The following is a 23,474-nucleotide window of genomic DNA, read 5'->3' as shown; positions in this document are numbered from 1 at the left end:
GGCGATATATCGATGTACTCGATACATTGCGGGTTTGTGTCTGTGCGATATAGAAAATGACTATATCGTGATATTAGTGTACATGTTCTCACGCAGTTGCTTTTAGCTGCTGTCATTACACTACAGGCTCTTCCCACTCTGTTGTCCCCTTCCCCCAGACAGCAAGCACATCTTTTTACACACGTCACATACTGTCACGTCATACGTCACATACGTATACGCCTTCGCAGAGCAGAGAGGTAGCGGCATGGGTTACGTTAGTTGTGGTATAGCGGTAATACGAGAGAAAGAAGGCGCGAATCTGGTAACAAATGAAGGAAGAATTCCCAATAAAAACAAAAGGGTGTCCATCGTCTGGCGGTGGTTTGGCTTAAAGTGGGAATATGTAGAACAGACAACCGTAATTTGTCAAGTGTGGTGCTAAAGCGTTGTTACCAAAAGTAGCATTTCTGCTAATATGTAGCATCAGTCGAAAAGTCACCTGTGAGAGAATGAAGAGTGTTTACTCCGCTTGTCCACATCTCCATTCGCACTTTATTTGTTTTAAACTAATGTAGTTGCGTTCTGTAAAAAAATTGCTCTTTAATTTAGTGTTGTTTTGATATGTCATCTTAGCGACATCTTGCACAAAAGTGCTCTAATAGCTTGTTTTAAAATGTCTGCCAATCTTGCACTTTATGTTTTGGAAATGACATGAATGTGTGTGCCACTGCTTTATAACTGTTTAATAAATACAGTTTTGGTCAATTGACTTAGTTGTGATTTCCTTTCTCTGCATGAAAGTTTAAAATGAGCATATACTAATGTAGTATGAACAACAATGTTTTAATGTAGACATATAGAATCATCATACTTCTGTGATTATATGTATCAAGTGTTAATTCAAGGCTAAGGCAGAATACCGAGATATATATCATGTATAGCCTTCAAATATGGAGGTATTAAAAAAAGGCCAAATCGCCCAGCCCTACCTGCAGGGTTCCTGAGGGAATTGATTTTGAGACCACTATTGTTCAACATGTATATGCTGCAAATAGGCCAACTAATATGCAGCTTCAATGTGTCCCAACACAACTATGCAGATGACACTCAGATATAGGGCTTCACGATTTTGGGGGAAAAATCTAATTCTGATTTTTCTCTCCATAATTGTAATTGCAATTCAATTTGAGATTTTTATATCTTATACATAAAAATACATGAAATTGCAAAAATTTCGAGTGAATGAAGACATTTAGACTATCAATCAAAATATGTTTGTCTCAAGGTGCCACACATTAGAACAATATGCAATAATTTACTTTAAAAATATTTGGCTTATGCAGACAGTTTATAATGTAAGAGTCATATTATATTATAATAATGCAAGTAACCATTTAAAATTATATATACTTTTGTCATTACTGTAGAACTGTTGACCATTGTACTGTAATCGGAAGGTAAATAACAGTGTTATTTTAAATAAATAAACAAAAAATACAATAGACTCCTTTTAAAATTTAACCTAAATAGAAAATTGACCATTTTAAAGAGCTTTTTTTCCCGGTTTGAAAAATGAGGACGAACATTGTTTGTTCATCCATCCATTTTCTACTGAGTGTCCCTTTCGGGGTCACGGGGGGTGCTGGAGCCTATCTCAGCTGCATTTGGGCGGTAGGCGAGGTACACCCTGGACAAGTCACTACTTCATCGTAAGGCCAACACAGATAGACAACATTCACACTCACATTCACACACTAGGGCCAATTTAGTGGTCCCAATCAACCTATCCCCAGGTGCATTGTATTTTGGTTTATTGCGATCCAACCTCGGATGAGCAGAAGAAGATGGATGGATGGATGGCTATCACTTGATCACAATGACATTTTTGCTTGTTTGCAAGTGTTGATGGGCTCATATTGCCCATCTGATTTGAAGCTGAGATATTATCACAATAGGACATTTGGCTTTATAATCTTATTTTTTTCCGTCCTTGTGTTACTTTGTGGCATTTCTTAATGGAGAGTCACGGAGGCTCCCTGTACTAAGAGTGTGTGGGCAGCGGCGGCGCCTCATTCCAATCTCCACAAGACAAAGATCGTAAATGACTGAAAAGAGGAGTCACTCTGTTAAGTTAATTCAACAATTATACAAATGCGCTTAGGTGCTGAGGGTGATGCACAGAATGAGACCTCTTTCTCCATATTTGAAGCGAGAGAGGAACAAACGCGGAGCTCAACAATTCTGTTTGGCGAACATGACTGTCATTTAAATGCCGTTGACAGCGGAGAGAAAAAAAACCCTCTGCCAAATGCAGTTCTTTACTGCACTTAGGGCATGGCAATAACAACGAAAACTGATATCTCGGTAGTTTTAGTCCGAATGGCAACATACAATATATACCAGTATCTTGAACAAAACATGCAAAGTGCTTAAAATTGCCCAAGTGTTTTATGGCTAGATAGCCAGTGTTGAGAGTACGCAGAATATTTTTGTTGTAAGTAGTAACCTAACGTGTTGCTTATTCTTATAAAGTAATTTGTTTGCTATTACTATGTCAAAGCAGTTTTCGTTACTTTTGTTCAGTAACGTTCAGTTTATAGCCTCACGCTTTCGCGCAGGGATAGTGGGGAGCTTCTACTCACTCACTGCGTTGAAGGCCGCTGGTAGTTCAATTTGAAATTACTCTTCAGCCACCTAGCCGCTATACTAGGTTAGTCTACACAGGCTATGAGGAGAGGCACTTTCAAGCCGAGGAGTAGTTAAACAGTAGACATTTCGAGCGACCAGCAGAGAGGAACTATCGCTGGAACTATCGCTAGTTGCTGTGCTAAGTCACTAACATAACTGAACAGCAAACAGATGAGATTAGTGATAAAGTGGCTACAAGGAGAGATATAGTTTCTCAAGCAAATTGGTGTATGTATAAATAAAGCTGTAATCACTCACCAATAGCCAAATGCAGTCAGTGACCAAAGCATTGCATCACTCGGGAGTCGCGAAGTCGGCACCAGAGCCGCCATATTCTTTTGAAAAGTTTGCTGTGTTGCGTCAGAGAAGCCTACATAAACACGCAAGGGGCGGGGTTGAGCCAAAGGGAATGCCCTGTACGCCCATCAGGCACAGAAAAGAGCAAACGGCCGTAACAAAGGCACATCAAAAGATACAAGTATGGCGGTGTTGTCTCAAATATATATATATATATATATATATATATATATATATATATATATTTCTAAAATATAGTGATATTAAGTGTAATACTGGTATATTAAGGCCCATTCTCAACACACCCCCTCATTCACTACCACTAGCCCTCACCCTTTACCACTACACCCTCGAAATGAAGTAAAAAGGGGTAGGTAGGGCTGTAATCTTCCCTAAGAATTGGGACACCACTTGCTACGTCACAGCATAGTACGGGCACGTAAGGAACTACATAGTTACGTTTGCACATACATCCCACCTGGAGTTGTACAGACATCCAAAATTTTAGTACCAAAATGTACAGGTGCTGTTCATATTATTAGAATATCATGAAAAAGTTGATTTATTTCAATAATTATATTCAGAACGTGAAACTTACATATTATACAAATTCATTACACACATAGTGATATATTTGAGATGTTTATTTCTTTAAATTTTGATTATTAGTACTGACAATTACTGAAAATCCCAAATTCAGTATCTCAGAAAATTAGAATATTAGTTACTACTAGTACCAAAAAATATTTTTTAGAAATGCGGGCCAACTGAAAAGTATGAACATGGAAAGTTTCAGCATGTACGGCAATCAATACTTAGTTGCAGCTCCTTTTGCCTGAATTGCTGCAGCAATACGGCGTGGCATGGAATCCACCAGTCTGTTGCACTCCTCAGGTGTTATGAGAGCCCAGGTTGCTTTAATAGTGGCCTTCAGGTCTTCAGCATTGTTGGGTCTGGCATCTCGCATCTTCCGCTTCACAATACCCCATAAGTTTTCTATGGGGTTAAGGTCAGGTGAGTTTGCAGGCCAATCAAGAACAGGGATACCATGGTCCTTAAACCAGGTACTGGTAGATTTGGCACTGTGTGCAGGTGCCAAGTCATGTTGGAAAATTAAATCTTCACCTCCATAAAATTGGTCCACGGCAGGCAGCATAAAGTGTTCTAAAACTTCCTTGTAGACTGCTGCATTGACCCTAGACCTCAGGAAACACAGTGGACCAACACCAGCAGATGACATGGCACCCGAGACCATTACCAATTGTGGAAATTTGACACTGGTCTTCAGGCAACGTGGATTCTGTGCCTCTCCTGTCTTCCCCCAAACTCTGGGACCTTGATTTCCAAAGGAGATACAAATTTACTTTCATCGGAAAACATAACTTTGGACCACTCAGCAGCAGTCCAGTCCTTTTTGTCTTGAGCCCAGGCGAGACGCTTTTGCCGTTCTCTCTTATTCAAAAGGGGCTTTACACAAGGAATGCGACAGCTGAAGCCCATATCTTGCATACGTCGGTGCGTGGTGGTTCTTGAAGCACTGACTCCAGCTTCAGTCCACTCTTTGTGGATCTCCCCCACATTTTTGAATCGGTTTTGTTTGACAATCCTCTCCAGGGCGCGGTTATCCCTCTTGGTTGTACACTTTTTTCTACCACATCTTTGTCTTCCCTTCGCCTCTCTATTAATGTGCTTGAACACAGAGCTCTGGGAACAGCCAACCTCTTTGGCAATGACCTTTTGTGTCTTGCCCTCTTTTAAAGTATCAATGGTCATCTTTTGGACAGTTGTCAAGTCAGCAGTCTTCCCCATGATTGTGTGTCATACAGAATCAAAACGAGAGACCATTTAAAGGCTTTTCCAGGTGTTTTGAGTTAGTTAGCTAATTAGAGTGTGGTACCAGGTGTCTTCAATATCTGACCTTTTCACCATATTCTAATTTTCTGAGATGTTGAATTTAGGGTTTTCATTGGTTGTCAGCTATAATCATCTCCTTTTTGGCAAAAAAAACTTGAAATGTATCAGTCTGTTTGGAATGAATTTATACATTCTATAAGTTTGACTTTCTAAATGGAATTATCCATCCATCAATTTTCTACCGCTTATTCCCTTTCGGGGTCGCGGGGGGTGCTGGCGCCTATCTTAGCTACAACCGGGCGGAGGGCAGGGTACACCCTGGACAAGTCGCCACCTCATTGCAGGGGCAACACAGATAGACAGACAACATTCACATTCACATTCACACACTAGGGCCAATTTAGTGTTGCCAATCAACCTATCCCCAGGTGCATGTCTTTGGAAGTGGGAGGAAGCCGGAGTACCCGGAGGGAACCCACGCATTCACGGGGAGAACAAAATCAACTTTTTCATGATATTCTAATAATATGACCAGCACCTGTATATCGTTATGTATTTCAATACTTTGATACTTTTCAAAATAAAAGTATAACAAAAAACAATGTCATTATTGGCTTCATTTTAACAGAATAATTATGATAAAACTTATGATCAAACATCCATCCATCTTCTACAGTTTGTCTCTCTCAGGGTCGCTGGGGGTGCTATAGCCTATCCCAGATGCACTTGGGCAGACGGCAGGGTACACCCAGGATAAGTCGCCACCTTATCGCTGGGTCAACACAGATTGACCTCGCCCTAGTGTGTGAATGTGATTGTGAATGTTGTCTTTAAGTTTATTCTTGCACCACAAGAACATTAGAATTAAAATTAAAATATGCATTAAACACATGGGCTTTTCTTATTGCCTTCAAATAACAGTTTACAATTATTTTACATATTAGATAAAGCATACCATAATCTAGAATTAGGTTAGAATAGAACAGAAAGCTTTATTGACCTTGTATTAAATGCTTCATAATTTATGGTTGCCAATTTTGACATGTGCTTTTAGACAAATACAATAATTAGTAAACACTGAAAACAAGGCTAAAAATACACAGATAAGACAAGTAGCATGTAATATACACATTGTTAAAGATAAAACACAAATAAAAAAGTGGGAATATGTTACGAAATTAGGTCAATTCACTTGCATTATTTTACATTACGTGGACGGTTTAGACTGTTCTAAAGATTTTCAACAAGCAAACCATCTGTATGCGTGTCTCGTATCTAATGTATATGTCTTCCGGGGAAGCTGTTAACTATATTACCTGCCACACTTTAAACTCTTTGTGCAGGTCTGAATGTTTGATATCTAAATGTTTACCTAAATTTGAAGCAACAACGGTAATGTGTATTGACAAATTTGGCGAGGCATCTATATTGACAGTTCTGAAGCCCAAATACCTTCATATTGCCTTTCACGCACCCTTTTTATTAACCAGTAAAATTGCCGTTACTTTGTCATTATTCCTTTGGACGATTATTATGATTGTATGCGCTCAGTGTGTGCGTTTAGACACAAAAATGCATTGCGCCGCAGCTGAACAACATCACCGCCGCATGGCATCACATGTGGATGAAAATTATAACTACAGGTGTTTTCCAAAGGCAGTAGTAACTTTTTTAATTCATTAGTCTCATAGTACTTTTATTAGTAGCAGTGAACTGTAAGACCCTATAGTCCGATTACACAACAAACCCGACATCAATGGAGTTGATGGCTGAGATCTTTTTTTTTTTTTACATTTATCATACTTTGGCTGATGAACAAACAAAGAACTACACAGAGAAGAAGCTGCCATCTACGGCTGTTGTCTTTTGTGAATGTTTTGAACGTATGTAACCTTAATGTTTTCACATTCGCAAGCTTTAAAGTTTTAGTATTTTAGTAGTATTATTTAGTATTTTAGCCTAACGTTTGCTAGCGTGGCTAGCTGGCTAACATTCCAAACTAACAGGTAATATACAATACAACTTAAGCCGAAATTGTGTATTTTTCTCTGGCCCAAGTCAGCATCTGAAATGGCTCACTCTGAAGGGCTAGATTCATACCCCCAACTCCTCATTATGCCCACTACCCTTACATGCAGAGTCACTGGGACACTATTACCTTCACGGGAACGCGCAAAATGTGGAGATAGGGCTGAAAAGTAGGGTGAGGGGGTGTCCCAGCCCTAACCACACTAATTAAAACTTTGATGTCGTTACGATTTTGTTTAATCGCACGTGTCACTGAAGGCAGGTGAACATTGACCTGTTGATTGTCACTGCATTGAAGAGATCAGTGTGTGAATTCAAAACTATTTTCTTTAGCTAAACTCCAGACACATTTCAAATAATTGTGTGTGGTCCACAGAAGCAAAGGTAAAATACTATTGCTCAACTTACGTGGATTCCGACTTAAACAAGTTGAAAAACTTATTCGGGTGTTACCATTTAGCAGAGGTGGGTAGTAACGCGCTACATTTACTACGTTACATTTACTTGAGTAACTTTTGGGATAAATTGTAATTCTACGAGTAGTTTTTATGCAACATACTTTTACTTTTACTTGACTATATTTATAGAGAAGAAACGCTACTTTTACTCCGTTCCATTTATCTACATTCAGCTTGCTACTCGCTACTTTTTTTATCGATCTGTTAATGTTTGTTTTGGTTAATAATAGAGCTTCAAAGTAGGATACGCACGCCTGCGTTTCACCAATCACATGTAGTCACTGGTGACGTTGGACCAATCAAACAGAGCCAAGCGGTCACATGACCAGACTTAAACAAATTGAAAAACTTATTGGGGTGTTACCATTTAGTGGTCAATTGTACGGAATATGTACTGTACTATGCAATCTAATAATAAAAGTTTCAATCAATCAATTAAAAGTGTAAAGGAAAAAAGACACTTTTTATTTCAACCGTACTTCCCGTCAAAAGCCTAATGACTGATCGCACAGTTCCTGTCTTCACAATAAAAGTGCCGCTCCATCGCTTCTGCGTTAACAAAATAAGAGTCTCCGAAAGCCAGCGCAAACAGGCTAGCAAGCTACGGAGTTTGCCGCCAAATTATTTCTTGTAAAGTGTATAAAAACAAATATGGAAGCTGGACAAATAAGATGCCAAAAAACCAACGACTTTCATGTGGTATTAAACAGAAAAGAGGAACTTTTTTTCTCCTCCATTTGAAAACGTGGACGTTATCAGCAATACTGTCTGAAACCAATCAATGCAAGTCATCAGAATCAGGTAGTACACCAACTTATATTCTTGTCTTCATGAAAGATAGGAATCTATATGTTAAACATGCATGTATATTCATTAAAACACCTTTAACATGTCAACAAAAACGGCAAAATAAATCAATATAAATTATATACTGTATATATAAATGTATGTATATATATATATATATATATATATATATATGATATGTGTGTGTATATATGATATGTGTGTGTATAAATGATGTGTGTGTATATGTATATATGAGGTAGATCACCTCGACTTGGTCATTTATTAAGTAATTGATAAACGTTGAAAAACTTATTGGGGTGTTACCATTTAGTGGTCAATTGTACGGAATATGTACTGTACTGTACAATCTACTAATACAAGTTTCAATCAATCAATCAATCAATCAAATCAAAGAATGCCTACTGATCCTATGGTGCTGTTAAGTTATTGTGGCTCAATGTGCCATTTTTAATTTTTATTTTAATGTACTATTATTTAATATATATTATTGTTTTAGTTGCTTAAGAGATATTCCTGGCTCTGAATTTGCTCATTGCTATTTTTATGTTTTTGTGCATTATTTGTTGCCGTAATCAGGTTAGTCATCAGTTACTCAGTACTTGAGTAGTTTTTTCACAACATACTTTTTACTTTCACTCAAGTAAATATTTGGGTGACTACTCCTTACTTTTACTTGAGTAATAAATCTCTAAAGTAACAGTACTCTTACTTGAGTACAATTTCTGGGTACTGTATCCACCTCTGCCATTTAGTGGTCAATTGCACGGAATATGTACTGAACTGTGCAATCTACAAATAAGTTTCAATCAATCGAGACACTCTCCCTAAAACCTAATAATCAGGTTGGAAATTTAGGGGTAATAACGGACTCAGACTATTTGCTACCTAAAATACATTGCCAAAATCAAAGGAATAACGTCTAAATCAGACTTAAAAAGACTAATCCATGTCTTTGTCTCCAGCATGCTACACTACTGCAATAACCTTTTTCACTGGGCTATCTAAATGAGCTGTAAGTACATACAGAATGCTGCTGATTAGAAGAAGGAAATATGAACATTTTAGTCTAGTGCTTGGATCACTGCACTGGCTTTCTAATGATCAGAGAATAGACTTTGAAGAGGCCACATTATGATTGCTTTTCTACATTTTTAAAGCACTTTTATGTGGTTTACATAAGATTTAAGGTGGTTCTTTGGTCAAAATTTTGCATAGATTATGTTTTATGGAGTATCTTTATCCTGCTTCTGACCGTCTTTTCAGGTGCGTCCTTTTTTAGGTGGTATTATTTAAGCACCTTCAAATCAACTGCGTGTTCTACCCGTCAGCCATGTTGTAGTTTTCAGTGCTTTCATATTAAGTCTACAGTTGAGATCAAAATTATTTAACCCCCACGCAATTTTGGTGTTTTAGCAAGTTGGAGATTTATTCCGGATTTTGTTTATAGTCACATCAAATAAAGATGCATTAAATAGACAAATGCAACTTGAATTACAACATTATATTTTGTAACATACCAAACAGTGTCATTTCTCTTAATACCTCATTGACAAAATTATTCACCCCCTGAAGATCATAACTCCTAAGAACAGAATTTGAATAAGGTATTTTCAATCAAGTGTTGAAAACAGTGGTAGATGTAATCAGAACCATAATGAGCAACAATTAAAATGATTGAAAAAGACTGTGACGCTCAGCTTCTTGTAGATGGTCAATGGTGTATTTGCAACATGGTGAAGTCCAGGGAGTGGTCAAAGAAGTCAAGAGAGGAGGTGATTTCTCTTCATAAGAAAGGATATGGATATAATAAAATAGCAAAGACATTACACATTCCAAGAGACACAGTTGGGAGCATAATTCGCAAGTTTAAAGCTAAAGGTACAGTGGAAACACTACCTGGGTGTGGTAGAAAGAGGATGCTGTGTGCAACTGCTGTCCGGTATTTGAAGCGTACAGTGGTGAAAAACCTCCGGGTAACAGCTGAGGAACTACAACAGGACAATAAGGCGCGCACTACGAGATGAAGGCCTCCATGTCAGAACTCCCAGGCGCACCCCACTTGTGACTACCAGGCACAAGAAAAATAGATTCCAGTATGCCAAAAATCATCTGGACAAACCCCAAAGGTTTTGGAAAACTGTTCTATGGAGTGATGAGACAAAACTGGAACTCTTTGGGCCTATGAATCCCCATTATGTCTGGAGGAGAAAAAATGAAGCTTACAAAGAGAAGAACACCTTTCCTACTGTTAAGCATTGTGGGGGGTCAATCATCTGGGGCTGTTTCTCTGCCTCAGGTACCGGGAATCTCCAGCGCGTTCAAGGCATTATGAATTATATTTCCTACCAGGATATATTAGCTGCAAATGTCATAAAGTCAGTGACGAAACTGAGGCTTGCGAAACGTTGGACCTTCCAACAGGACAACGATCCCAAGCATACCTCCAAATCAACATCAGAGTGGTTGCAGAAGAAGGGCTGGAAGACTCTGGAGTGGCCTTCACAGTCGCCTGACCTAAATCCTATAGAAACCTGTGGTGGGACTTGAAGAAGGCAGTTGCAGCACACAAGCCCAAGAATATGAATGAACTGGAGGCCTTTGCCCAAGAGGAATGGGCTAAAATACCTGTAGATTGTTGCGAGAAGCTTGTGTCCGGTTATGTATCACGTTTGAAGGATGTAATTATTACCAAAGGGTGTTCTACTAAGTACTAAAGATGCATGTAACTAGGGGGTTGAATAATTTTGTCAATGAGATATTAAGAAAAATGACGTTTTTTGGTATTTTGTAAAATACAGTGCTACAATTTAAGTTGCATTTGTCTATTTGACACATCTTTATTTGATATGACTATAAACAAAATACGGAATAAATGTCCAACTTGCTAAAACGCCAAAATTGTGTGGGGGTTGAGTAATTTTGATCACAACTGTACTGACAGATGCAAGTTACAACTATATAGTAATTTGTATTAGAAATGGCAACATCAGAGGACACATGTATGAGTCAGTCAGCCCTACAACAAGAGGATAGATAAAAAGAAGGAACTTATTGACTAAAACCTCAGATAACAATCGCGCATATCCCTTCGGGTAAAACGTTACTATTATTTGAGATATCTGCTGACGTCACCAATGGGAAAAACAGCACAAATTGGCAGAAATCCAAATGGCTTGTTTGGAGAAAGTATGAAAAAAAGCAAGATTGTTTTATAAAATATCATGGTTTGATTTAAAATTTTCGAGATTTGCACAGATCCTAAATACACAAAAACAAGAACCCAATATGTAAGAAAAGTTGGTTTTGCATAAAAAGTCCACTTTATTTAATTCTTAAGAGTATATAAACTAAGGAGGAAATGGACAAAGTTAGAAGCTTAAGCTGAGTTCAAAATGTGAGGAAAGACTTTTCACATTCTGGTACAACACTAAAAGGTTTTAGTAGGTCAACCAGTATCGTGAACTAATGGAAATTATATTTATTCAAACATTTAACAATGTTTCAGTATTTACCTAAATGTACTCATTAATATTTACAAAGTTATACTTTCTGTGTTTTTTCATCATCTCTTAAGTTTAACTCCAGTATTTAGTCTTTCATTAATTACCATATTTTTCAGGCCAGATCATTTTTCAAACAAAAGCCGCAATGGATTATTATGCCCATTCAAGGTGTCATATTATGATTTTTTGTTTCCTACACTTACAACACTTTCTTGTGGTCTACATATCATCTAACGGTTGTTCTTTGGTCAAAATGTTGCATACAATATGTTTTACAGACCGCCTCAAAGCCGCTTACTGGCTGTCTCTTCAGGGTATGCCGTTTTGTGGGTGGTTTTATTTAAATGGCTCCACTTAGACATCTTCTCCCCTTCATTTTTGTTCTAACATTTGGTTTTAGCGCTTTCATAGCAAGTCTATTGACAAATATGAGTTAGAACTGTACCCAAATTTACAAACCCCGTTTCCATATGAGTTGGGAAATGTAAATATAAACGGAATACAATGATTTGCAAATCCAATTGAATGCACTACAAAGACAAGATATTTGATGTTCAAACTCATAAACTTTATTTTTTTTTTTTGCAAATAACTAAGGAAACTAATTGTTGAAGCTTTGAAAGTGGAATTCTTTCCCATTCTTGTTTTATGTAGAGCTTCAGTCGTTCAACAGTCCGGGGTCTCCGCTGTCGTATTTTACGCTTAATAATGTGCCACACATTTTTGATGGGAGACAGGTCTGGACTGCAGGCGGGCCAGGAAAGTACCCGCACTCTTTTTTTACGAAGCCACGCTGTTGTAACACTTGTTTTGCTGTAATAAGCAGGGGCATCCATGATAACGTTGCTTGGATGACAACATATGTTGCTTCAAAACCTGTATGGACCTTTCAGCATTAATGGTGCCTTCACAGATGTGTAAGTTACCCATGCCTTGGGCACTAATACACCCCCATACTATCACAGATGCTGGCTTTTGAACATTGCGCCTATAACAATCCAACGGGTTTTTTTCCTCTTTGTTCTAGAGGACACTACGTCCTCTGTTTCCAAATATAATTTGAAAGGTGACTCGTCAGACCACAAAACTCCTTTCCACATTGCATTAGTCCATCATAGGTGAACTGGGGCCCAGCCAAGCCGGTGGCGTTTCAGGATATTGTTGATAAATGGGTTTGGCTTTGCATAGTAGAGTTTTAACTTGCACTTACAGATGTAGCGACCAACTGTAGTTAGTGACAGTGGTTTTATGAAGTGTTCCTGAGCCCATGTGGTGATATCATTTACACACTGATGTCGTTTTTGATGCAGTACCGCCTGAGGGGTCAAAAGTCCGTAATATCATCGCTTACAGTGAGTGGGGCAAAAAAGTATTTAGTCAGTCACCGATTGTGCAAGTTCTCCCACTTAAAATGATGACAGAGGTCTGTAATTTTCATCATGGCTACACTTCAACTGTGAGAGAATGTGAATAAAAAATGCAGGAATTCATATTGTAGGAATTTTAAAGAATTTATTTGTAAATTATGGTGGAAAATAAGTATATGGTCAACCATTGAAAGCTCTCACTGATGGAAGGAGGTTTAGGCTCAAAATCTCACGATACATGGCCCCAATCCTTCTTTCCTTAACACAGATCAATCGTCCTGTCCCCTTAGCAGAAAAACAACCCCAAAGCATGATGTTTCCACCCCCATTCTTCACAGTAGGTATGGTGTTCTTGGGATGCAACTCAGTATTCTTCTTCCTCCAAACACGACGAGTTGAGTTAATACAAAAATGGATACATGGATGATACAGCAGAGGATTGGGAGAATGTCATGTGGTCAGATGAAACCAAAATAGAACTTTTTGGTACAAACTTAAATCGTCGTGATTGGAGGAAGAAGAATATTGAGTTGCATCCCAAGAACACCATTCCTACTGTGAAGCACGGGGGTGGAAACATCATGCTTTGGGGCTGTTTTTCTGCTAAGGGGACAGGACGATTGATCCGTGTTAAGGAAAGAATGAGTGGGGACAAGTATCATGAGATTTTGAGCCAAAACCTCCTTCCATCAGTGAGAGCTTTGAATGGTTGACCAAATACTTATTTTCCACCATAATTTACCAATAAATTATTTAAAATTCCAACAATGTGAATTCCTGGATTTTTTTCACATCTGCCTCTCACTGTTGAAGTGTACCTGTGATGAAAATTACAGACCTCTGTAATCATTTTAAGTGGGAGACCTTGCACAATCGGTGGCTGACTAAATACTTTTTTGCCCCACTGTACGTGCAGGGATTTCTCCAGATTCTCTGAACTTTTTGATGATTTTACGGACCGTAGATGGTAAAATCCCTAAATTCCTTGCAATAGCTTGTTGAGAAATGTTCTAAAGCTGTTCGACAATTTGCTTACAAAGTGGTGACCCTCGCCCCATCCTTGTTTGTGAATTACTTAACATTTCATGGAAGCTGCTTTTATACTCAATCATGGCACCCAACTGTTCCCAATTAGCCTGCACACCTGTGGGATGTTCCATATAAGTGTTTGATGCGCATTCTTCAACATTATCAGTATTTATTGCCACCTTTCCCAACTTCCTTGTCAAGTGTTGCTGGCATCAAATTCTAAAGTTGATGATTATTTGCAAAAAAAAAATGTTTATTTCATTTCATTTTTAATTATCTCCTTCATTGAACAGTTCAGTTTGAACAACAAATATGTTGTCTTTGTAGCATATTCAACTGAATATGGGTTGAAAATTATTTGCAAATCATTGTATTAAGTTTATATTTACATCTAACACAATTTCCCAACTCATATAAATTAGAAATGGCAACAGCGAGGATGAAAGCCCCACAACAATAGGATTGAGAAAAAGAAGAAGCTTATTGACTACAGCACAGACTACAATGGCGGACGCGCAAAATTTTTCTGGACTTTTACAGATCCCAAATACACATCCGCAGGTAAGAAAAGTTGATTTTGCATAACATTGTGAAACAAAACACCAGATAATGTTTCCTAATAAGTGCCGTTTTGGGTCCTTAAACACACACCATAATAAAAAGCCCCATGTTGAAGCTTAATACGTCTGACTTCAAGCTATAATACTTTGGTGTTGCTTGCTTACGGGTACTTGCAATCGTCATTTATTGAACAGGGATCAACTTGCAGTCCACTTGTACATTTAATGTGTGACTTCCATCTATTGGTGACACTTATTACGCCATGTACCAAATAAAATTACTTGAAGGTCAGTAAGCACAACTATAATTACAACGTACATTAAGGCTCACCAGGTTAAAAAGTGCACTGTCAATTTCTGAGAAAATGAAAGGATTTTAACTGCGCCCTATAGTTATAAAAAAAAAGTATCTATTATTTTAGATTACATTCTTTATTTTTCACTTGTTTGGTATACACACGGGTTATTGTACGGGTGAAAATTTTAAACACAGGAAGTAAATAGTAATTGCTGAGACATGGAGAAGGGTTCGGGTTCTATTCGGGCATGACAAATTGTTCACATGAAATTATGTTTTTTTTTACATTTTGTAATTCATGTTTGAATCTAAGTATAATATTGACCAATAATCGAACATCATCACACTACTTACAGTTTGTGCACCAAGTGGTTTCGCAGGTCCTGCGTGATATCCTCATGCCAGGTTTTTCTCATTCCTGTGGCGGAGAGAGGCGCTGCTGTTGGCATTGAGCCGACCCCACTGGCCTCATTCATCAGGCTGGAAAAGAAAACGACAAACATATTCAAATGACCAATCTTGAACATGACATATCATTTGCCTTCATAAAAAAATATAACTGTCCTTACCCCTGGTTGTTCACATTGAGGTGCATCATAGTGTCCTGCAGCAAGTTGTTCTGTTGACTCTGGGAAGGAGCTACAACACCTCCATTAACTCCCATAGGATTTGAGCCTAGAAAGAAAGGGGATACAATTTGTAGATATTTGCATTCCTAGTGTTTCTCTTTTGAATGTTCCTTAAAATGTCTTTCAGTTTGCTAACTTACCCATTGGATTCATCCGTCTCATACCGGTTTCCCCTTGAAGGCCCTGGTTGGCCATGTTGGGCTGGGAAGGCTGACTCTGGATCTGATTCCCCTGGTAGGTGAGTCCCAGGGCTGCATAGGCTCTTTCTATAGAACTGGGGTCAATCTGATTCGGTGGGTTGAGGTTAGGAGCAGTAAGTTGGCTACCGGGGACTGACCCAAGGGAGCTGCTCAGACCTGCACCAGTCGCACCCAAAAGAGCTGTGAGGACATTGGAAACAGGTAAGATGATTAGACATAGGACAGATTGATTTACCAACGTGTTTAATGCCTACAGCTTTTACACATAGCACTTAATGCTTTTAGGTAGGGATGCACATCATTTTTCAAGCCGGTACTGATAACTTCTTGCTTTTCAAGACTGATACCGATAACTTTGAAATGTAGATTTGACTGTAGTTTGTGGACACAAACAATGGTGGATTCAACTAGCTGTACCTGTAGATTTGTCCTAACCAAATAGGAATCACTACTATTGTAGAGCTAACGTCACGTCCATAAATCAGTGAAGCGAATGTCTTGATTAGGGATAGGTATTTTAATTTTCCTGAGGGAATTATCCTGAAGGAATCAATAAAGTACTATCCATCTATCGATTGGGTTAAAGTTTAACCTATACTAGTACCACGTTGGTTAAAACAGTACCAGTGCTTGTAAAGGTGTTCAAATTGGTATTTAATTTTTTTTTATTTTGTTTAAATTTTTGCTAATCTTTTTTACTTTAATAGAATTTTGTGAAATTCAAGTTGAACAGACTAGTAATTTAAATATTTCAGGGATATACAGTGGGTACGGAAAGTATTCAATCAGACCCTTTTAAATTTGTCACTCTTTGTTCCATTGCAGCCATTTGCTAAAATCAAAAAAAGTAAATTTTATTTCTGATTAATGTACACTTACCACTCCATCTTGACAGAAAAAACAGAATTGTAGAATTTTTGAAAACGTATTAAAAATTAAAAACCAAAACATTGCATAGATATATAGATAGTACATTATTGATTCCTTCATGAGAGTTCCCTCAGGAAAATTAAAACATGCATGTACATAAATAAGTATTCAGACCCTCAATACTTTGTTGATGCACCTTTGGCAAAAATTACAGCCTCAGGTCTTTTTGAATACGACGCCACAAGATTGCCACACCTATCTTTAGGCAGTTTCCTCCATTCCTCTTTGCCCATTTGTTTTTGCATGTCTCTGTATATTGCTGCATTTACATTTCCCTCTATCCTGACTAGTCTCCCAGTTCCTGCCGCTGAAAAACATCTCCACAGCATCATCCTGCCACCATCATGCTTCACTGTAGAGATGGTATTGGCCTGGTGATGAGCGATGCCTGGTTTCCTCCAAACATGATGCCTGTCATTCATGCAAAAGAGTTAAATCTTTGCCTCATCAGACCAGGTAATTTTGTCTCTCATGGTCTAAAAGTCTTTCAGATGCAATTTGGCAAACTTTATACAAAGAAACAACTTCTGTCTGGCCACTCTACCATATAGGAGTAATTGGTGGTTTGCTGCAGAAATGGTTTTACTTCTGGAAGGTTTTACTCTCTCCACAGAGGAATGATGTAGTTCTGACAGAGTGACCATCGGGTTCTTGGTCACCTCCCTAGCCCGACCAAGATTAATGTAGCAATGTACAAAGACATCCTGAATGAAAAGCAACACTTCCCATCCAATACTGATGGAGCTTGAGAGGTGCTGCAAACCAGAATGGACAAAGAGTAATGGGCAACACTGCCCAAATATAGGTATGCCAAGCTTGTGGCATTGTATTCAGAAAGACTTGAGGCTGTAATTGCTGCCAAAGGTTCATCGACAAAGTATTGGGCAAAGGTTGTAAATACATGTGATCTGAGTTTATTTTTGATAAATTTGCAAAAATTTCTACATTTTGTTTTTTTTCTGTCAAGATGGTGTGCTGAGTGTACATTAATGATTTTAGCAAAAGTCTGCAATGAAACAAAAAATGAAAAAAAATTGTTTTTAACTTTTCGTAACAGTATATTAAATGAGAACTAAATAATAAATGTAAAAAAAAAGTTTTGTTTTTTTACAGAAAAAATTTGCACAAAATGATTTAATTTAATTCTAATGTTTGATGCTCAAAATTTGGGGTGTCATCTTCTTGTTTGAGTAAGTGGTGTGTTTTTGTAGTGGCCACTTGCTTGGCTTTTCAGCGCGGTGCTACCAGTGTAATGAGGGCTGCTGATGGTGGGTTAGGTAAGCAATACATTTGAAAAAGAGTGTCAGTCTGTCAGTACGCTACATAACTAACAAGAAAATTACAATTTTATCGCCAAACACTTGTTGCAGGTAATCTGAATTCACTTAACACCGGAATAAGGCACCGTAGTTTCTTCCTTTTTGGTGGGGATACTATATCAGGTTTGATTTGTTGAAGCCAGGTGTTTTTTCTATCCTCGCAAGTGTCTGCAAGTATACTAATTAAAAAATATTATATACAGTATACATTTTCTCTATTAAAACTATGTGTGCTATCTCAGGGTGATCTTTGATGTAACGTTTGATGCTCAAAATTTGGGGTATCATCTTCTTGTTCAAGAAAGTGGTGTGTTTTTGTAGTGGCCACTTGCTTGGCGTTTCAGCGCGGTGCTACCAGTGTAATGAGGGCTGCTAATGGTGGGTTAGGTAAGTAATACATTTGAAAAAGAGTGTCAGTCTGTCAGTACGCTACATAACTAACAAGAAAATTACAATTTTATCGCCAAACACTTGTTGCAGGTAATCTGAATTCACATAACACCGGAATACGGCACCGTAGTTTCTTCCTTTTTGGTGGGAATACTATATAAGGTTTGATTTGTTGAAGCCAGGTGTTTTTTCTATCCTCGCAAGTGTCTGCAAGTATACTAATTAAAAAATATTATATACAGTATACATTTTCTCTATTAAAACTATGTGTGCTATCTCAGGGTGATCTTTGATGTAACGTTTGATGCTCAAAATTTGGGGTATCATCTTCTTGTTCAAGAAAGTGGTGTGTTTTTGTAGTGGCCACTTGCTTGGCGTTTCAGCGCGGTGCTACCAGTGTAATGAGGGCTGCTAATGGTGGGTTAGGTAAGTAATACATTTGAAAAAGAGTGTCAGTCTGTCAGTACGCTACATAACTAACAAGAAAATTACAATTTTATCGCCAAACACTTGTTGCAGGTAATCTGAATTCACATAACACCGGAATACGGCACCGTAGTTTCTTCCTTTTTGGTGGGAATACTATATAAGGTTTGATTTGTTGAAGCCAGGTGTTTTTTCTATCCTCGCAAGTGTCTGCAAGTATACTAATTAAAAAATATTATATATAAATTTTCTCTATTAAAACTATGTGTGCTGTCTTAGGGTGATCTTTGATCAAGTTTGCGCAGCTGTTTTTATACCTAACCCAGCTAACCATTCCCAGAACGTTGTGATTATGTTACCTAATGGCAATGCTTTAAGTCTGCGTATTACCGGTAATTTCATAAGTTGCGGAGGGAAGTTTTTCCAAACTTGTAAAAATACAATAAAATCTTTGATAAAGCTATAGTTTTGAAGGTAATTGCCAATACATTATATGGATGCGCTCGCGCACATACACACTCCTACATAGACACACATACACACATTACAATGCTCTTTTGCCACACAGCAAAGCGTTGACTGTGATGCAACAACCATCTTTTGTACAAAAAAACACTCCAGTATACATTGATTAAAGCAAGCTATGACAGATAACTTTAACTACTTCAACAACACCCCACCCTCACCATACCGTAACGACAATGCAAAAGGAAGTATAAACAATACAACATTGAATATTAAGACATGTAAAAGTTTGACTCCAACCTTATTTACTTCCCTGATGATTTCCTAAAATGTGACAAACATGGGTAAGTGTGGAGAGTGGGTTTTGCGTAGATTAGCCGTCATGCACGCTAATGGATTTATTTATGTGTAATTTTAAATGACATATACATGTTTTATAATGTCCATATATTTTGATGAGCATGATGTGTGTTATGTGTGACCGTTTGGATTCGGTCATATAAATTGATACTTTGCTCACATTACTTGAAGATAAACTTGTGGTTGTCAACTTGTAATTCCATTGATATCCACAAAACTCACCTGATATTAAATCAACCTCATTTGCAGAGGGATCAATGTTAGTGAGAATAAACGGCAGACAATCTTCTTGTTGAACTTGTGACGTCTCACAGGGCGCACTGAAGCATTTAGCGGGCCTCACTTAGCGCGGGCCTTAGTTTTGACATCCATGGTATACATGGTTATCTGAACTTTTATTGTTATCTGACAAACGGCGTGACGTCATAGTTATCCACCATATAATTATCGGTTTAATAATTATTGTGCACCCCTAACTTTTGTTATAACTATCGTTATGATCAATCTTGTTACTGTAAACAAATTGTGAAGAGAGAATATCACATCAAATTTAAAAAAAACAAAAACATATATATATATACTTTTTGGTCAGATACAGACACTCACACTGTGGGTTGTTCCTCTTGTCTCCAGCATTCTTCAAAGGCAGGCACACTGGACAGTCATGTCGAGTGCAGTTTTTCCAGTGGGAGATGATTTGCCTCGATGATGCACAGTGAGCGACTAAGAATGAAAGGGAATAAATTAAGGTTTGTTTTTGTGGTGTTTAGCGTTCCTCACGTTTTTGAAACTTATGTCTCATGTTTCAGTTTTCAAACTGAAATAATATACATCCAACAAAACAGTACCATGGTTTCGATATGTGCCACTTTTCGTGTGATTCAATTTTTCCCAAAAGTTTGTTCTGGTTTTTGTATACCATCTCGGTTATCATACGACCAAATATTGCACCTAACAAACTGGTCTGTTTGCCCATCCATCATTCGGCAGACTTCAGTGCCTAAAACTGTTGCCTCGTGTCACACAAAACAATGTTTGGCCTGTATTTTTCACATCGACCTACATTTCATGAGACAGATCTGCATAAAAATGAATCAGGCCAATGTATGAATGACAATTTCTAACAGTTGACGTACCTAGTTAAAGTGGCTCCAACTTTTGCTCAGAGCAGATGGTAGTCCTACTTCCCGAGATACTACCCTTTTTCATCTCTTGTGGTATTTAATGGCCGTATATACCACCGAGAGTCTCTTTAGTTCACCATTTTGCAAAACAAGCAGCTTTACTATCTCGTCTTCAGTGCCAGAAAATGTAAAGCAACACAAAGACTGGGAATTTCACAGAATTCCACAGGAAACTATAACAAGGCAGTGCATGCGACTATGGAAGCACCAATATCTGTGGTCATTCCGCACGGAGTAAACTTCGCCCAGAGTACGCTGGACATTAATGTCTGTGTGCACCTTTAGTTTTGTAGTGTTATTAGTACAATGTGCAGGCACAATGGTGTTCGTAACTTTCTTTATTACGAAACGTGCCTGTGCTTTGCCAAAAGTTTTATTGATCACAAATACTGCATTTCAGGTATTAGGACTTCCGTGTGTTATTGTTTTTGTCATGGCGAGCAATAAACCCAAGAAGCAAAGCTCCAAAGCCACTTTTCAGCAAATGGCTCACTTATGAAGATGGAAAGACTTTTGCACGCCATTTAAACGGGCTAATCAAAAGAACACCTTTACGACCGGTTGCACCTATTTTCAAACATCCAGCCTCACCACGCACCAAGAAATATCATGTTACACATTTCCTGCTTGTTGGCTCCCATACTGGGGTCAAGGAGCGCAGAGTAGACATTCCCTCCAGGTATCCGCCGATATATTGTCGGGGATAATACTCTCCATTTTATCCGGCAGTGGGTCCCAAAAGTTCCGCTCTTAGTTCGGAATGACAAGGGTGTCGATTTGTTACAAGTCTTTATTTAAGTTTTCCACAAAGCCAACCAGACATCCACCATGCTTTTAACACTCCTGAACATGCTAGCGCTCCTTCTCCGAACTTGCCCACTCACTTACAAACACGTTACTCACCCCACATATTTCCATTCTTAAAAGTGGAACACACAGCTTATGGCCATCACAAAGCCAGAGAATAAATGCTAGAGGTATTGAGCGCCACTGTATATGACATTGAAACTAACTAGCAAAATTCTAATCTTGTTGGCATTATTTGCCATGAAAGTGTAGATGTGGCGGTTTTTCAACAACTGATGATCTACATACAGGTGAGAATAATCATTTAAATGTGATACAAGCATACATGCATGCCCTGGCACACGATTGTCATAATTTCATGACCAAAGCAAAAAACTTTTTACACTTTTATAAGGAAATAAATACACCTACAACTTATTAAATAAAAATATAGAAAGAAATACCAGCAGTGGTACAGTTTAGATTCATGAAGGAAAGAAGGTGAATAAATGTTGATAACTGAATGCATGTACATATGCATAAAAAAAAAAAATATTTTGTATTATTTTCTTAATTAATTAAGAAGGAAATTTCGTTGCATTAGCTTGTTGTTTATCTTGCACTACAATGGACTAATGCAATGAAAGTTCGTTCTTATCTGTACTGTAAAGTTCCAATTTGAATGACAAGAAAAGGAAGTCTTAGTAATGTTTATGACAACCTTTTTCCAAAACACAATATAGAATGTGAGATAAAACAGGATAATGCATACATTTATCATTTGTTTTCAAAATGCTTACAAAAAAGTGGGACCCGAAAATTTTACTGCAGGACCCCATTTTTATGAGTTAATGGGGTCTATAGGACACAATCAATGGTTGACTCTATAGTTCTTTGCAAACCAAGTTATTCCTCAAACCCTCTGTGCTTTTTTCTAATTAGTACAGCTGCAAAATAGGCCACAATGGGGCCAAAGAAAGTTCCATGTGCAAGCCCTTTAAAAAAAAGAAAGTTAGAAACTAGGGCTGCACAATTAATAACATTTTAATCATGATCACGATTTTGGCCCCTACGATTAAATTAGGTAATCTTTGGCCATATTAACATTTAAAAAGCAGGCTCCACTGCATATAAATTGAAGTACTTTCACAACCAACAGTCAGCCAACCACCAGGGTCGACCAAAAGACTGAACTCATGTGAGAGTGAGTAAGAGTGATTTAGAACTAAGGGTGATTGACAGTCACCCTTGATCAGCTGGTCGCCGGTAGCTCCAGAAAATATTGGGAAAAACTAAATACATTATCACATTAGTGTCCTCCCCTCCCGTAGAGTGACCAACAGGTACGCATTTTAAGCCTGGAGCCCGCCTCACCGTTCTGTAGGCACCCTACCGCTCGTTCCCCCAAAACCGAAATTGCTCTTGCTCTTCACATAAACCAGCAAAAGCCACAAAAAGTTGCACGGCAGAGCGGTATTTTGGTGTGCATACTTTAACAAAGTATCAAGTTGCGGACACAGGTTAAGCATTAAAAACACTTCCCTTCATCCTTAAACCACCATTGTTTGCATGATAATAATCCAAATAGAGTAATAGTTGCTCACAGAGAGGGCCCCCGCCACCGGCGCAAAGCCCAGACAAATAGCTACAAAAGCAAGGATGCCCAAAGTACAGACTACCGTTACATCAACCATCCACCTCTAACAGACACGCATAAATAATGGCTGTAATTACGTTTTATTTGGCTTTAGACTGTGAAAAGTACACTCTGTTCCTTGTGGTATGTGCCTTTTGTCATAATCTTATTTTTTCACTTGTTTGTACTTTATGATCACAGTCTGCAAAGGCAAATTTATTTTTAGTCTTTGTCTTTTGTACATCCTATTTTATAACTGATCAATTTTTTTTAAG

General features: G+C 38.1%; 1 protein-coding gene across 4 annotated transcripts in view; it reads right to left on the bottom strand.

The window, feature by feature from the left end:
• The window catches only part of ep300a (E1A binding protein p300 a), a 98,220-nt gene that overhangs the window by 46,337 nt on the left and 28,409 nt on the right, over positions 1-23,474 (bottom strand). For 2 of the 4 annotated variants that reach the window (XM_061908982.1, XM_061908984.1), the window contains exons 5-8: positions 20,194-20,316; positions 15,644-15,883; positions 15,444-15,549; positions 15,229-15,354 (exon numbers count right to left, since the gene is read on the bottom strand). In XM_061908982.1, coding sequence (XP_061764966.1) covers positions 15,229-15,354; positions 15,444-15,549; positions 15,644-15,883; positions 20,194-20,316 — 595 coding nt within the window. The remainder of the gene's footprint in view (positions 1-15,228; positions 15,355-15,443; positions 15,550-15,643; positions 15,884-20,193; positions 20,317-23,474) is intronic. The other 2 variants (XM_061908983.1, XM_061908985.1) reach the window with 1 other exon arrangement.

Source organism: Nerophis ophidion, linkage group LG08 (genome assembly GCF_033978795.1).
Source record: "Nerophis ophidion isolate RoL-2023_Sa linkage group LG08, RoL_Noph_v1.0, whole genome shotgun sequence".
Taxonomy (NCBI): domain Eukaryota; kingdom Metazoa; phylum Chordata; class Actinopteri; order Syngnathiformes; family Syngnathidae; genus Nerophis; species Nerophis ophidion.
The sequence above is the reverse complement of the archived record's forward strand: the minus strand, read 5'-3'. Positions and strand labels throughout refer to the sequence as shown.